Genomic DNA, 14,765 nt, shown 5'->3' on the forward strand with positions numbered 1-14,765 from the left:
AGACAAGTGGGTTAAAAAGAACAATAGCTGTACTACAGTGGGTTTAGCAGTTTCTCCTCCATCTAAAACTGTGTTAAATTGGTTACTCAAGTAAATAAAAAACCTGTCCTTGGATTTGTATGTGACTTTGTGTTTGAGTCTGTTTCTCTATCTCATCAACAAACTAGACATAAATTACCTCTCTGTATCCATGCATTCACATTGACAGCACGCATTAGGTAAAAAGAAAAGCACCAGAGATATTGATCCTCATAATTTGTTTTCTGCATCATCCTAAACAGAGTACTTTTTACAGTATGAGAGAATCTATTATTTTAAAGCAAAAGGACTGATTTAATCAGTACAGAGAAATAAAGCAATCTGTTGCAGACAGAGGATGAGCCAACAGGAGACATCAGCTTATTATATCAGATGGTAAGAAGGTCATCAGTGTGTTTTGTTACTGAGTGTATTGTACACATAATAAGTCATCATCAAATTGGCTGTTTCCTTCTTCTACTTAAATGTCTCTCTTTCATTTCCGTCTCCTGGGTCCTATCTTGAATTCCCAAACTTTTAGGCTTAATTATCAGATAGGTAAATATAATCACAACTGAAATAAAAATGATCACATCATTGATGTGCTTTACTGTAACGTCCAGTCATACTTAATAATTCTCAGACTCAACTATTATCCGATTACCTATGATGAGGTCACATTATTTGCGTACAGTAGAAGCTCTACCATCATGATCTGCTTAACTGAATATCAAGCAACATACAGTGATATATATTTTAGATCACGTATTTACTGCTGACGGATCCCTTGAATAAATAAAAAATAGCTGTTTACTTTAGCAGTGGTGGAATCTAACTTGTACTTCAGTACATTTTTTAGCTACTTGTACTTTACTTGAGTATTTCCATTTTATGCTTCTTTCTGCTTCTATTCCCCTACATCTCAGAGGCAAATATCGTACTTTTTACTTAACTCTAAACATGTGACTTCTTATCTTCAACTAATAAAGATAAAAGATTATCACCATGATGGAATAAAATAATATATATTTTCATCATACAAAATGGTCATATTTTTGTGGTGTGTGTGTGTGTGTGTGTGGGGGGGTCATCAGTACGGACATTGTGTGGGTGTAATAATAAGGAGGTCTGCACCGTCAGTACGCACAGAGGGGGTGGGCGGGGCTTTTGGAGAACTCCCCCCCCATCAAGGTGACTTTTTCTCCAAAGAGAAGTGGAATGATGTCGAGTCAACAAACACATGTGTACAGCTGTTTATGTGATGTTACTTATTGACCCGCGCAGGCGCACATGGGCTGACCGCCAAGCAGCTGGACGCGATACAGAGAGTTTTTGCCGTCAGGAGGGGATCGCGTTTCTTATCAGTTATATCCGGTCACTTTGAATGCGTTTCACTTTGGGATCTCAATGCTGGAGGGGCCAACGACTCGTAGAAGAATGGAAGGCTTTAGGAGAGTCGCTTTTCGCAAGAAACAACCAAGTCTGGACACGGGGGAGCCGGAGGAAGCAGGTGAGTTCTTTAGGGAATGCTGGGAGACAGCTTTCAAAACGAAAACATACCTAAACTATTGCAAAAATATGTGACAAACTATTTCAAAAACAAAGTGCGTCTCAATACCATTAAGATATGTTTTCTGACTTGATTTTACATACATACATACATGTTATAGGAGTCCTTATGTAAACGTTATAGTTCTCTCCTGTGCAGTAAGAGCATAGGTAAAAACCTTGATTACAATTATACCATTATTACAGGCTGTTAAGTCTTAAACTGGGTTGTTTGCGACTCGTTGTTATTGCTGTAACAGGTCTTGTATTAGCCACCGTGTTTTTGTCCGTCTGGTTGGGAAAGCATGGAATGGCTGACTGTAACACACCTACGGTATAGCCCCTGTTTACACACCACCTCTGACTGTCTGGCTGCTCAGCAGGTATGCAGGTTTCAAAGGCAAGCCCCAGCCTGTTGTGCTGGAGGGCACATCTTTTTTTCCATCAGGAGAATTTATCTGCTCGGGATGCAACTCTCAGAAACATAACAAAGATGAATTCTCTGACAGGTCCCGGTGCAGTTCTGTGTATCAGTTTTAAAAGCCTCATCAAAAAAAAAACAATTCCTGGGATCTGCATCCCTGCAGGTTTCCAGATGGATTTTTGCGCAGCTGTAACTGAAAGTTTGCAAGGGCTTTACTCCAATTAAGCAGTATAAAATGCGAAAAACTGGGATCCAAATACAAGTCAGTACTCCTGCAGTGTGTACTGTCTGGGCATGACCTACTGAGACAGGAGGGCACTTCGTCTTATCTTGCAACTCTGCAGAGTGCTTGTACTAACATGCAGCCGAGGACACTGTACTACACTTGGCGGTTTGATGTGAACTTTGCCCTGTGGTTAAGATCAGGCATGGTGCTCTCAGCTCATAAAACACAATATTCTGCCAGCAGTCAGCCTCGGTCACGCGTCTCACGTCATGAGCTGTATGTCAGGAAGTGGGGTAAACACTAGAATATTCTAGGATATTATCTGTCAGTGAATCACTGTATGTTACCAATACTGGAATCTACTATGTGAAGTTTATATAGATTATGTTCATCATCATTTGCCCCCAGTCTTGCACACAATATCACTAGTTTCGGTAATATACTTTACAATATATTGAATGCTTTATACATATTGTGTAGGAGTGCCGTACTGTGCAATATTGGCTTCATTAGATATGTGTTTTCTATCATAGATCACAGCTCCAGAAACTATTTCTTCTGGTAATCCCATTGTGTTTTTGCTTCCCAGTCTAAATGGCCTAGTCCCACTGTTTCACTACTGAGCTACTGTAAACATATCTGTTGTGATGTATTTGCAGAGATGAAACTAACCTTGACATGAACCTCTGTTGATTTAATAAAGAGAAAGCAATAGAACAAATAAGCATAACAACATTTCCTCTGCCACAGTTAAAACGTCATTTATTCCGTTTCACTTGGTTCAATGTAAACTTTAATGATCTCGTTATCTGTCGTGGCTGGCTGATCCTGAATAATGATATCAGTAGAGAAACTGTATTACACTCAGAATGATCTAGCCTTCTCTGTTGTTATACGTCTGCCTCTGTTTTACAAGATTCACCGGAGTAGTATAAAATGGGATATTTAGGCCGTCCTGATTGTGCTGACATAGATTTTTTACCTTATATGGGAATTTTGATTTATTCTTCCTGGACAAATAGTTAGAAAATAGCAAGTAAAAAAAAACTTTGTCCTCTCAGCCCAGTCATCTTTGAATGTAAGCTGCAATACATCATTACCCATCTAAATATGAACACTATACTCCTTTTGGATATCATCATACACTTCAAATTGGACAATTTGTTTCTGTCTCTCTCTCTCATGTGCAAGTAGAGTTCCCTAAGTATCTATGTTATTATGACTCGTGTGGAGGGGAATTTATTTTTTGTTTATAGCACAAACAGCTCAGGGGCTTGTAGTTTTGAGCCGGTGTTATTGTGAGGACAGCTGTATCAATCTACAACAATGAACCTGTTTGTTTTCGGTCTGCTAAGACAAAGGCAGTGGGACTGTATGAATCAGACGCTGTGTGGCCTGCTAGCCTACTGCTTCTGGGATTGTTCTGCTGCACTGGTGGCCATTCATCCTGAGCTGAACCCTTTCACTGTCCTCTACTGGTTTTAACTCACTTGAGGGAATAGTGGTTCCCCTGTGCAGCCCAGTTCATGATGGCTTAAAGATTATTTATTTTTTATATGCCGTGCATTGCTGTACCACATCAAAATACACCAGTACCCACCAATCATAGCTCCAGGGTATAGAGACGCACTGCTTCATGTGTGATCAGGCCCGACCACAGAAATGTCTTGGCACCTGAAAAGTTCAAGTTAATGGGCGCCCCCCAAATCTGCTTTAATCACATCAACGCTCTCTCTCTCTCTCTCTCTCTCTCTCCCCCTAGTAAACATAGTGACTTACTCAGTAATAGGGGTACCTACAATTCACATTAGCTTATAGTTAGTTAAGATCATTTTTTTCTGCACTGCCATGCCACAGTCACACCTGAAACCCAGTGCTCGCACTACAATCCTCCCTCCTTTAAAACAGTTTTCTCCATCTATTGGTCTCAAGAAAGTAAACCAATATAAAACAGAATGAGGTATAATGGAACATTTAATGATTTTTATTTTATATATATATATATATATATAATCTTGAGATTAGTGAATACCATCATTAAATTAGAAATTGTAGAAAACAAAATAAAGTAATAAGATATAACACTGAGCTTGGTTCTCGTGCCTGGTAATTAGTCCAGTCCTCCACAATGTTACGTAAAAGTTTGGGCTATAAGACATATCATAAGCTCATAGGCTATGGTCGCATATCACCTGTAATGTTTAAAGCAAGAGTTTCATTTCATGCACGCGCATATGAACGCGTGTTCACGCGCGTCGCGGTTCTCTTCCCCTGCAGTTTGTAAACACCGTTCCCCGTTGGCGAAAACGTAACAAATTGCCTTTTGCTCTTTTTGTCAGGCACAAAGTCCTACAGCAGCCCTGGAAGTGGCTGTCGACCAAATAAAACACCGACTAACAACGAGATTTTATAACGTTACTGTTGTCTGCTGGCATCACACTTTTACCTGACAATTAGTCCCGCAATTCTCTGTCACGGTGTTTGTTTGTTTTCGTCCTTTTGTGACCAGAAGGATTGTTTCGCGTCGTCCTCTCATGTAAACATTGATTCCTGCGTATTTTGCGGGTCTCTACGCAACTTGCGTAGCGAGCGTACCAAATAATCCAATGTTTCTTTTTGTTGTTTTAATAAGTGAATGTGCATATTTTGGTCGAAAGTAAAATGTGGTTATCAAGAATGATTTCATTAAAACAGTACTAGTACAATATTTTTGTTGACAATTGACAAAAATGACTATGCAATTTATTTAGAATGTTATCATTGAATTTACGAGCTTTAATTCAATAATGCATTCAGGTTTATGGGATTTAGTTCAGTCTTAAACTGTGCCTCAGGTATAACATATTTGTACTAATTTCTTTTGGCATTAATTTCTTTCCATTGTTTACTGTAGTTAGCTGTGGTCTCCTACAATATCCTCAATATCCTGTTCCCTCATTGTTCTTGGTACATTAACCCCGACATTAGACCGTTTGAGGAAGTATTGTCCTGATGGAGGCTATAAATAGGTATCAAGTGAAGCTGTAATGTATTTACCTTCATCACTTGAACTTCATGACTTTATTACATAACCTCAATTACTTTATTTTGTCATATGTTCCAACTGTGATTATTGCACTGTGATTGTTTCCTTGATGTGTACAAAGCAAAAGGTCAACAACCAAAAAAGTTGACTCCTCAAGTAGATATATATCTTTGTAAGCTTTGTAAATTTATCATATTGAGGCACGCAGAATTAGTCCTCCTCAGTATTAGAGTATTTTCTGAGTGTTTACACTGTGTCTGGTAGGGACGTCTGCGACTGGAGATGATTGTGTGTGGAGGTGGTATGTATTGCTCAGTTGATAATCACAGTGGGTGTGCGCTGCTCTCAGCAGGAAACGAATAATAATACATGAGTTTGTTCATGTGATATCCCTCAGCGGTTGCACAAACATGCTCTAACAAACGCCAGTATTTAGGATCAAGTTTGGAGCGCTCCAGTTTGCAAGTGTTCCAGTAGGTGGAGGTACAGGCTCAGAAATGTTTTACCCATCAACCAGCAGGTGGAACTTAGTGCTCAGCGTGTGATGTGGTCTCATGCAGAGTCATGTACCACTTTGCAACAAAGCAACCATCCACATACACTATATCTTGGCATGATATTGTGCTGCTGTTGATCCCAAATCAATAAGAAAACAATCAACGTACAATCAGTTTCGTTAGATTGTCTCTTTAAAACCAAGAGGTCCTCCCATTTGAGAGCACACTATCATGCTTTTTTAATTATTTCATTTTGACTCACTAATACATCATTTAAAAAACAAGCAAACTGACAATTAGCAAACCAAGGATGCCTTCTGGAAAAAATAATGAGGTGAAGAGAGGAAACTAAAAATGAGCTACTTTTATAATATTTGTATAGAAATGTGTAAAATTTCTCCTGAAAAAAATTATGGGGTAAGAACAAAGTCTGTTGACACTTCCTCTATGTGTTTGTCGGTGTCACCCACTCTTATTATCTTATTAGCTTGGTTTGATACACTGATAAACACTGTCGGTGTTTGCTGGCCTGTATCGCAACATGATGAGTGAGTAGAAGCCTAAATGTATGCTTAGTTTCAGCCAGGACACATGATTTCCTATCCATGCACCAGCCAGGGCTTCCTGACTGCAGTGTGTGTCCTTTCCCCCTCCTGACTCCCATTGTTAGCCTGTGAGGCTCTTCCCAGAATGCTACTGTACCTAACAAGCTCAGACTGAGATGAGGAAGCAACTTTACAGAGAGGAAGATGTGGGGAAATTGTGTTACCCAACCTTTTTTTTTTTGCTCACCTTTGCGAAATGACGGACATCCCATCTGCAACAGGACGTAAAGATGTGAAGGTGTTTGGATGACTCGTCTTCGTCTACAGCGCTGTCTTTCTACTCTTCAGCAGTAGAGTGTAGTAGGTCTCAGCATATCGTCCTGTCAGGAGGTCTCCTCTGCCTCTTTATTTATGGGTGGGAGTAGAGGGAGGAAGGGGAGAAAGTACTAAACGGAGGTGTATTTTAGGCCAACGCTTTTATGTAGTGATTGAAACTTTAGTGCTAGTTGTTCTTACTTTTCTTCGTCTGTCCATCCACTTCACTCTCTCTCTCATCTACTGTCTGTATTGCGTTCTGTCCACCGGCTGGGACACAGCATAGACTGCCTGGCTGCCGGTTACTGGAGGTGCTGTCTCAAACACGATTCCACGGGTAGATGATCCTTACGGACTGGACATCACAGTAAGGATGAACCGTGTCATTAGTTAATAATATATATGTTTGGAGAGGACCGTAGGTTGGTATTTTCGTTTTCAAAATACAAGACACTGGACTGAGAATGAAACGGCGGCGCAAGTACTGGTTTTGGAGGCGGAAAGGTAAAAACGCAAAGATGTGTCTGCTCTGCTGTTATGGTAAGAAATGTGGGACTCCATGTTTGGCTTTACTCTGAAAAATCACGGATGAGTCGAAAATTATTTTCCAAAAAGATGTCTGCCCATCCTTTGACAAACATCACCTGTGAGTCATCTCTCATCATTACCATAACACAATCGCTTGACTTGCTTAACCCCTGCTGCTCTGTTATTCTAATCTCTGTTTTCTACCAGCGAGCAGGATCCATTTTCTATTGTTATCATCTGGCTGCTCTCCCTCATAAAACATTTATTAAACACTCTGCTAATGTGTTGCTGTTCCAAATTATTATTATTTTGGCAATTTATCTGAAATAGTTCCCTCCCCTCTGCAGTATATGTGTAATTATTTTTTTCCATTAGATTAGCAGTCAGTGGTTTACCAATGTGAGTGTTTTGTAAATGCATTTGTTTCAGGATTACTTGCCAGATAGAGTGAACAAACTTGGAGTGAATAGTTGATTCACTGAGTCGCAGTATTGGTCTCCATGTGGACCGGCCTGCTGCTGTGTGAGGGAGTATTTAAATCCACCAGGGTGGAAAAAAAGAAAGTTTTGTTCCCAGAGGCCTGGGAACCGTTTCCCCCCTCTAAGACTCTCTTCTAACCACTCTGGCCTTTTGGCAACGTCCCTGATGGCCCATTACCCAACTGTGTGTGTGTCTTGTGTGTGTTTTTAGGCAGCGTAGGGCAACGGATGTGTGAGTATTTGTGTGTTGTAACATTGCAACCCCTCAACTGTGCACCTTTCTTAGGGTGCCGTGTATTGTTGGTGAGCTCGGGGTGAGTCAACCTTATTTAATAGCAGACGAGAGGAAACACTGTGAAGCATTCTGCTCTCATTCTCATGGGCAGGAAGGAAAAGGCTGGGAACACCAGGAGGCCCCGAGTCCTTTCACCACGCTCATTGTTTTAACGTGGGAGAGGGTGTCACAAGTACCAGTAACAACTTTTCAGGATCAGCGTGTATACACTCATATGTTTGGATTAGCTTTGTTCTATTTTTATTTTAGCCTTCCAAAGATCTTCCCGCAGTTCTGGGAAATTGTTGAGAGGGTGTGGTGGTCTTGCACATAATGACTGAATTGTTATTTTGAAGAGAACTGTTCTTTTAAGATGGATTATGGTCCAGTATTGGGGGGTTTACATCTTAGTTTTCTTTAGAATTTCTTTATTGAGTGAGTAAGGGTCAGGGTATCGTGCAGATATTCAAACACAAGGAATAACATTTCACAATTTCAGGTTGAATTGCTCATCACCAAATTCCATACAATACAAGTAGTCCTTACAGGTTTACTATTTACATTGCATCCCCTCCCACACAAACATATACATACTTATCACCCTTCTATCCACTCTTTTGTATTGTATTGTGAAAACTGTCGCCTGTAGCGGCTTGAATGTTTGATTTTAGCATGGTTACTTATTAATTTCCCTTGTGACTTCCTTGTGTGTGCAGTGAAAGTCAGGTAGTCATGTGAAGATGATTATGATTAGCGCTTCATTTAGTAATGTTATTTGTTACCGCTTGGCAAGTCTTGTTGTGTGGTTGTCAGCCTCTTCTACAGGAGGTGCCTCCAGGAAGTATTTTTCTTTTCTTATACCTCCATCATATTTTCGCTTTCTTTCCCTCAAGCTCCTCTCTCTCTCTCTCTCTCTCTCTCTCTCTCTCTCTCTCTCTCTCTCTCTCTCTCTCTCTCTCTGTGTACATTGATTAGCATTCCTCCTGGCATGCCTGAGTCCTGACATCATTCTCAGATAGTTTTACTGACAGGTGGCAGGAGATGCCTGCTCACACTCACTAACAGACACAATGAAAAAATGTTTGTCACTAAGATACACTTAGAAAATACGGTCATGCATTAATTATATTCTTTCGCTCTGAGAATTCACTAAAGGAAGATGGATAGGACATTGAATGAAAAAAGGACTCTCTGGTCAGAAGGGATCACGTGACCTGTCATTTTGACTGTGGCCCCCGGAGGGCTGGTTGTCAACAAGCTTGTCAGCTAATCAAAGGCACCGATGCACCATCAGTGTTTCTTGTTGTTCAACCTACCAATGCTTATGTGTGATTGTGCCAATATCTCTACCCTCAATAATCAGCTTTTACAAGCTGTAATACAACTGTATTAACCCCTTATGAAAACCAATCTCTGCATATTACTAGTCTGAATCACCAGAAGTAGACTGCAGGTGTAAGCGGCAACATAGCCTATTACAACCGGCATTCTCCTCCCCTTCCGCTGTCTGCACTACGCTGCATCTATTTTGCAAGGGCATCCTGTGCTTAGTGCCACCCTAGACGTTTGTGATTGGTTTAAAGAAATACAAAGAGTGCCATAGTGGGTTTTTTTCCCTATACCAGATTGATAATTTGGAGATTGCACCATAAATATGCATTGCTTGCTTAAATAAATTCTCAGCCTTCCAAGTTTCCTGTTGTCAGTCAGAACAGAGCATCCCATCAGCCCAGTCTGCTGAGATGTGATTGCTCTGTTAGAGCGTTGAATAATGTAAAGGGGGACGCAGCCGGGATGTGATTTATAAAATCTGCACAGAATATAATTCATTCAAGCAGGCAGAGTAGAAAGGTGAGTACATGCATGAGGTAGCAATCAAAGTTCAGGCAGTGAATGCTTACAGCGCTATTTTAGTATTGCACTTTTTTGATCAAGAAAGGTGAATCAATAATAGATGATGATTTTCATAAGCTATGTGATTGAAATGGCACATGACTTGATAAACTGAAATCTTACAAGGTAAGAAAAAACAGTATTGAAGATCAAAGGGCCCTCAGGGGAGCGCAGACCTCCGCCAACCCGTTTACATAAGTGAAAAACAATGCACGTATATGCCCTTTGATTCGGATGTGCTCCAAAATGTAATGAGTTATTTCTTGGCCCATGCTACAACCTTCCATATATAATGTACATTTCATCATGTGTGTACTGTACATTCATGCACACATACACACACTGTCACTGGTGCACTCCCAAAGATGAAAATAATGAAGTACGTTCTCAGTGATGGCTCTCGAGTCTTATTCTGAATTCACGGTGGATTATAGCAGGGATTTCTTCTGTGTGTTTACTGCGAGGAAAGATGAGAAAGATAAGGTGTGTAATGAAGTCAACCAAGCGCCTTCTGTGCTGAGATGGAAAACTAATTGTGTAATCAATTTGGTGTCTAGATATTTGGTGTCTAGAAATCATTATCCGTCTCACAATGCAGTTCAGGAACGAATCTGCAGTCAGCGTTCATTTTGGCAGTTTGTTGTCTTTTTTCCATGGCCAGATTGACAGCAGGGATGGCTTGATGTGTGTGTGTGTGTGTGTGTGTGTGTGTGTGTGTGTGTGTGTGTGTGTGTGTGTGTGTGTGTGTGTGTGTGTGTGTGTGTGTGTGTGTGTGTGTGTGTGTGTGTCTGCCAGGCTGATTATGGGAACCAATCCAAGGTGGGTTGTTCCTTTGATGCGGCGGGGCAGATGCCGACCCGTTTCCTGCTCTGCCCTCATGACAGATGTGCCCTGCTGCTGTAGAGATGGAGATTCAGCCCCTGTACCTTGTTTGCTGTGTCTTTGTAGCTTTTGTTCTTGTATGTGTGTGTCTATGAACATGTGTGTGTCTAGCAGACAATACCCATCATTCATCATTGACCTTCATAATGTAAGAGTTGCGCCGGGAGGATGGGGGAGTCAATGAAAGCGGCCGGGGCTCAAATGCGACGTGTGCATGCCAAATGTCTGTGTGTGTACTGGTGAACGTGCACATGTGCATGCATTTTAAGCGACGTGGGTTTAATTAATGATGTGTGTGTGGGAGGCCTGTGGTGGTTCTATGCTTATAGAGATGTGGTGGGTAATGGCCTGAAGCCATGCTGCTCTCCTCCCCTCTCCTCTCTTCTCAGGCCAAAGAGAGAGAGGGAGGGAGGGATGGACTAGAGTAACAGAGTGGTAGGTGGATGTGGAGGAGAGGTGGGGGAGTTTGCGAGGGTAGTGGGAAATGCCAGCTGCAGCGGTAAGAAGGAAGTGGGCACTGTGTGTGTGTGTGTGTGTGTGTGTGTGTGTGTGTGTGTGTGTGTGTGTGTGTGTGTGTGTGTGTGTGTGTGTGTGTGTGTGTGTGTGTGTGTCTCTGATGAGTGGGAGGAAGGTGGTGAGGCATAAGGAAGAAAAAGGACAGAAGAAAATATATGCACATATATTATGTTGTTTCATGCTTGAAAGAGGGGAGACAAAAACTGAAAATGGCCGTTTGCAATGCACCGAGATTAAGTTTAAAAGCCAACAGAATCAAATTGGAATCCTTTGAACCCAATGGGAACTGAATTTGTTTCTTTCTGCTGACATAGCCAAGAAATATTGGAGGGTTAAAATGTTTTGACAGGTTGAATATCACACTTGTGCAGAGCCATACAGGAAGAAAGAGTGTATCCAGGAGGAAACTGTTGAAAATTGCACAAACAAACCGAGTTGCTTTTGGCCTGAAAAGGTAATTATTTGGACTAGTGCCTTAAAGCTACACCAATCAATATTTGAATACTTACCATAAATCAAATTTGTTGTGTAATGTCCAAAGAATTGCACGTAGTGATGAGATGGTGAGATTCGTTGCTTAGTATCTACTTAAAGAATCAGCTATCGACTCCTTAACATTATGAAAGCCAGTATCAGTGCAGTACAAACAGAACTGAGACACTGTTTTAACTACACCCCCATTAGGTATATGTAAAAGTAAAAGTCATATAATACGATTTTGTATATAAAAAAATATTTAAAAACTTGTAGGGACATAGAAAGAGACCAAAATCCTGCGTTAAATAACTGCTATTATGCACCGCAGGATTGATCCTTTAATGAGAGAGACTCGTTTTTCATAATTTAATGGACTGGTTCTCGTTTAATGTGCACCTACTGATTTGCTTGACGATCTGACTACCCTCTCCATAAAACTGAAAGGAATGATTTTTAAAAATTTAAATTAGGATCACGGTAAAAATAGGTTTGATCCATGTCTATGAAATGCCTACTGCCCAGAACAGTTCTAATTAAAGGCTGTAATTTGTCTGAAGACAGTAGATTTTATGCCGTTTGCCAAATCTCCTTACACCCTGATAGAGGATAAGAGATTTGTCTGAGTTTTTTGCTTGATTTGATTAACACAAGCTTAAATTATAGTTAAAATGTATAATTAGATTATACTTTCAACAGTTTAACAAGCCTGAGTGGGTCCATCTAATGCACATGCATGTGAGTTCAGAGCGCTGATAAGTGAGAGATAAATCTTTCCTCTCTGCCAGCAGTAGACCACACCGTCAGAGGTATGAGGATGTCTACATGTCGGGGCATGTCAGACCTTCAGGGTCATACAAGCGGTGTGTATTTATGAGTTAGTGCATGAAGCTAGGGACTCTAAAATCCATGGATTTGTTGGCTATCCTCATATACTGTATGCATACCTGCTTGACGGTAATGCCTGTGCATATATATTCCTGTGCACTCATAAAATTGCAGACTGTATAGAGAATACTTAAGCAGGTCCATTACTCTCTGTCTGAAAACCAATACTTCTGTAAGTGTCACCATGGAAACAATATGCCATCCTGCAGATAGTAATCATTGAATGCGTTGCCACATAAGAGGTATGATTTGCTAACATAATATTCAAATGTTCAACACACCCCAGATGCTGTACGTTCTTCTTAAAGCCATTTCCTGGTAAAGTAGTGCTCAGCTCTTTCCACTGGCAAGCTTTGTCAAAAAAGACAGAGGTGATTTTGTAATTTTATTGAGTATTTATATTATTTCTGTGAATGTTACTTTGAGATTATAGCAACATATTTTTCCTAAATGTCCTAAATGAGGCTGACCATTGCTGAGCTATTTGCTCTCTCAGCAGCTCCTCTGCAAATGGCTCACTAATGTTTTATAAATCCTGCGACTTTTTAACAGAATTAGCACCAATAAGGCTGAAAAGCTGACAGGGACAGTACATAAGGATAAATGTAACAGTTACTTTGTTAAAGGGTTTCTTTTAATATCCTCACTTGTCACTTTCGGTTAAAGGTATAATATGTAGTCACATTGTCAGGCTACACACTCTGGGGGTTATACAATTCACGGGGGTCAAAATGCTTTTTGCTGACGCCCAGAAGAGTCCCGAACACAGCAAAATAAAAAATACAGGCACAGGTGAGAGTTTCTGCAGATACAGACACCAACACATTCTTGATTGATGAATGAGAGGGATATTTTTTTCGGAAATTGTTTCATTAGATACCTTTTAACAAACTGCATTGCTACTTAATAAACCATCCTCTATGGAGTTAAAGTCAGCAAAGTGGAGCCGTGCACAATATTCACAGTTAGGTTCTCCTCTGGCTTTTGTCTGAATGTATTTACTCTCCTTAATGGCGGACCTTTAACTGTTGCAGTACAGTCTATGGGTCCTAATGAGCTATAAGCATGCCCCCTCGAGGCTCAAACAGCAAGTGTTTTCATGCGATTGGGAGTGTGTGAGTGCATGACTGCAGGCTGTCTGACCTTAGAGTAGCATTACTGACCTGTCCGTGGTAATGGCTCTGCAGGAAATGGCCAGAAAGAAAACGAGGAGGCAGTTATTTCTGTAGCACCCTGATATCCTGCATGTGGTTTACACACATTCTCACAGTCCAAAGGGACATACAGGCAGCACACATACCGCTTCTGATGGTGACGTCTGGATATAGTTATTGACTCTCTGGGCCTTCCGGTCACTAATTACTGTGTTGTGTAACGAGGCCTGCACTGACTCACAGTGTGTAACAAAGTGTGTGTGTGATAATATGTGCGTATGTATGTTGGCTGTGACCAAGTCATTTCATGTAACTGCCAAATGGATTTCATTTTAATGGGCTTCCATGTCTGGTTAACAATAAAGGGTTCGTTTGATCATTATACAGAGAATCACCAGCACCATGCTGAATTTCCAGCTGCTGTAAAACATTAGAAATTGGAAAAGAAGATCAGTAGGGCGGCTGTGGCACATGAGGTAGAGCGCTTGTCCCGTAACCACAAGGTTGGTGGTTCAAATCTCTCTACCGGCAACATGCCAGGTGTCCTTGAGCAAGACACCTAACCCCAAGTTGCTCCCCGGGCGCTTCATTGCAGCCCACTGCTCCTCCGGGATGGGTTAAATGCAGAGAAATAATTTCCCCATTGTGGGACTAATAAAGGCTTAATTATTATTATTATTATTATAAAGAAGAGCTGGTTAATAAATGGAGGAATAAGGTTAAGAGGAAAAAAAGATGCAATGACAAAGAGGAGAATAGAAAAGAGGTCAGGACTGTGATGACTGCCAGTCTGAATTAGAAAAGAGATGGACAGAGTGAAGCTCCTTGATATGAAGATTTTTTTCAGGCGAGTGCACGAGGTGTAACTGTCTGCATCGTATTTAGCCATAAGCATGTTTCATCACACCACTTGTGAAAGCAACACTTCTCTCTGCGTGCCACTGTAACACTTATCGGGGCCCGCAGGTCATTTTCACACACATCTTTGTCAATTTGAGAACAACCGAGTGCCCTTTCTCACCATGTCAACACTTCAACCACTCCAGCCAACCACCACAGAGATCTGTCTGCTCTGTTGT

General features: G+C 41.0%; 1 protein-coding gene across 3 annotated transcripts in view; it reads left to right on the forward strand.

The window, feature by feature from the left end:
- Window positions 1-1,402: 1,402 nt before the first annotated feature.
- fgd4a (FYVE, RhoGEF and PH domain containing 4a) overlaps window positions 1,403-14,765 on the forward strand; it is a 48,301-nt gene continuing 34,938 nt past the window's right edge. Inside the window, exon 1 of one of the 3 annotated variants that reach the window (XM_054620105.1) lies at window positions 1,403-1,528. In XM_054620105.1, coding sequence (XP_054476080.1) covers window positions 1,426-1,528 — 103 coding nt within the window. In that variant the 5' untranslated portion in view covers window positions 1,403-1,425. Of the gene's footprint in view, window positions 1,529-6,864; window positions 6,966-7,093; window positions 7,139-14,765 lie in introns of those variants that run through there. The other 2 variants (XM_054620104.1, XM_054620106.1) reach the window with 2 other exon arrangements.

The sequence above is a fragment of the Anoplopoma fimbria genome, chromosome 19 (assembly GCF_027596085.1).
Source record: "Anoplopoma fimbria isolate UVic2021 breed Golden Eagle Sablefish chromosome 19, Afim_UVic_2022, whole genome shotgun sequence".
Lineage (NCBI taxonomy): Eukaryota > Metazoa > Chordata > Actinopteri > Perciformes > Anoplopomatidae > Anoplopoma > Anoplopoma fimbria.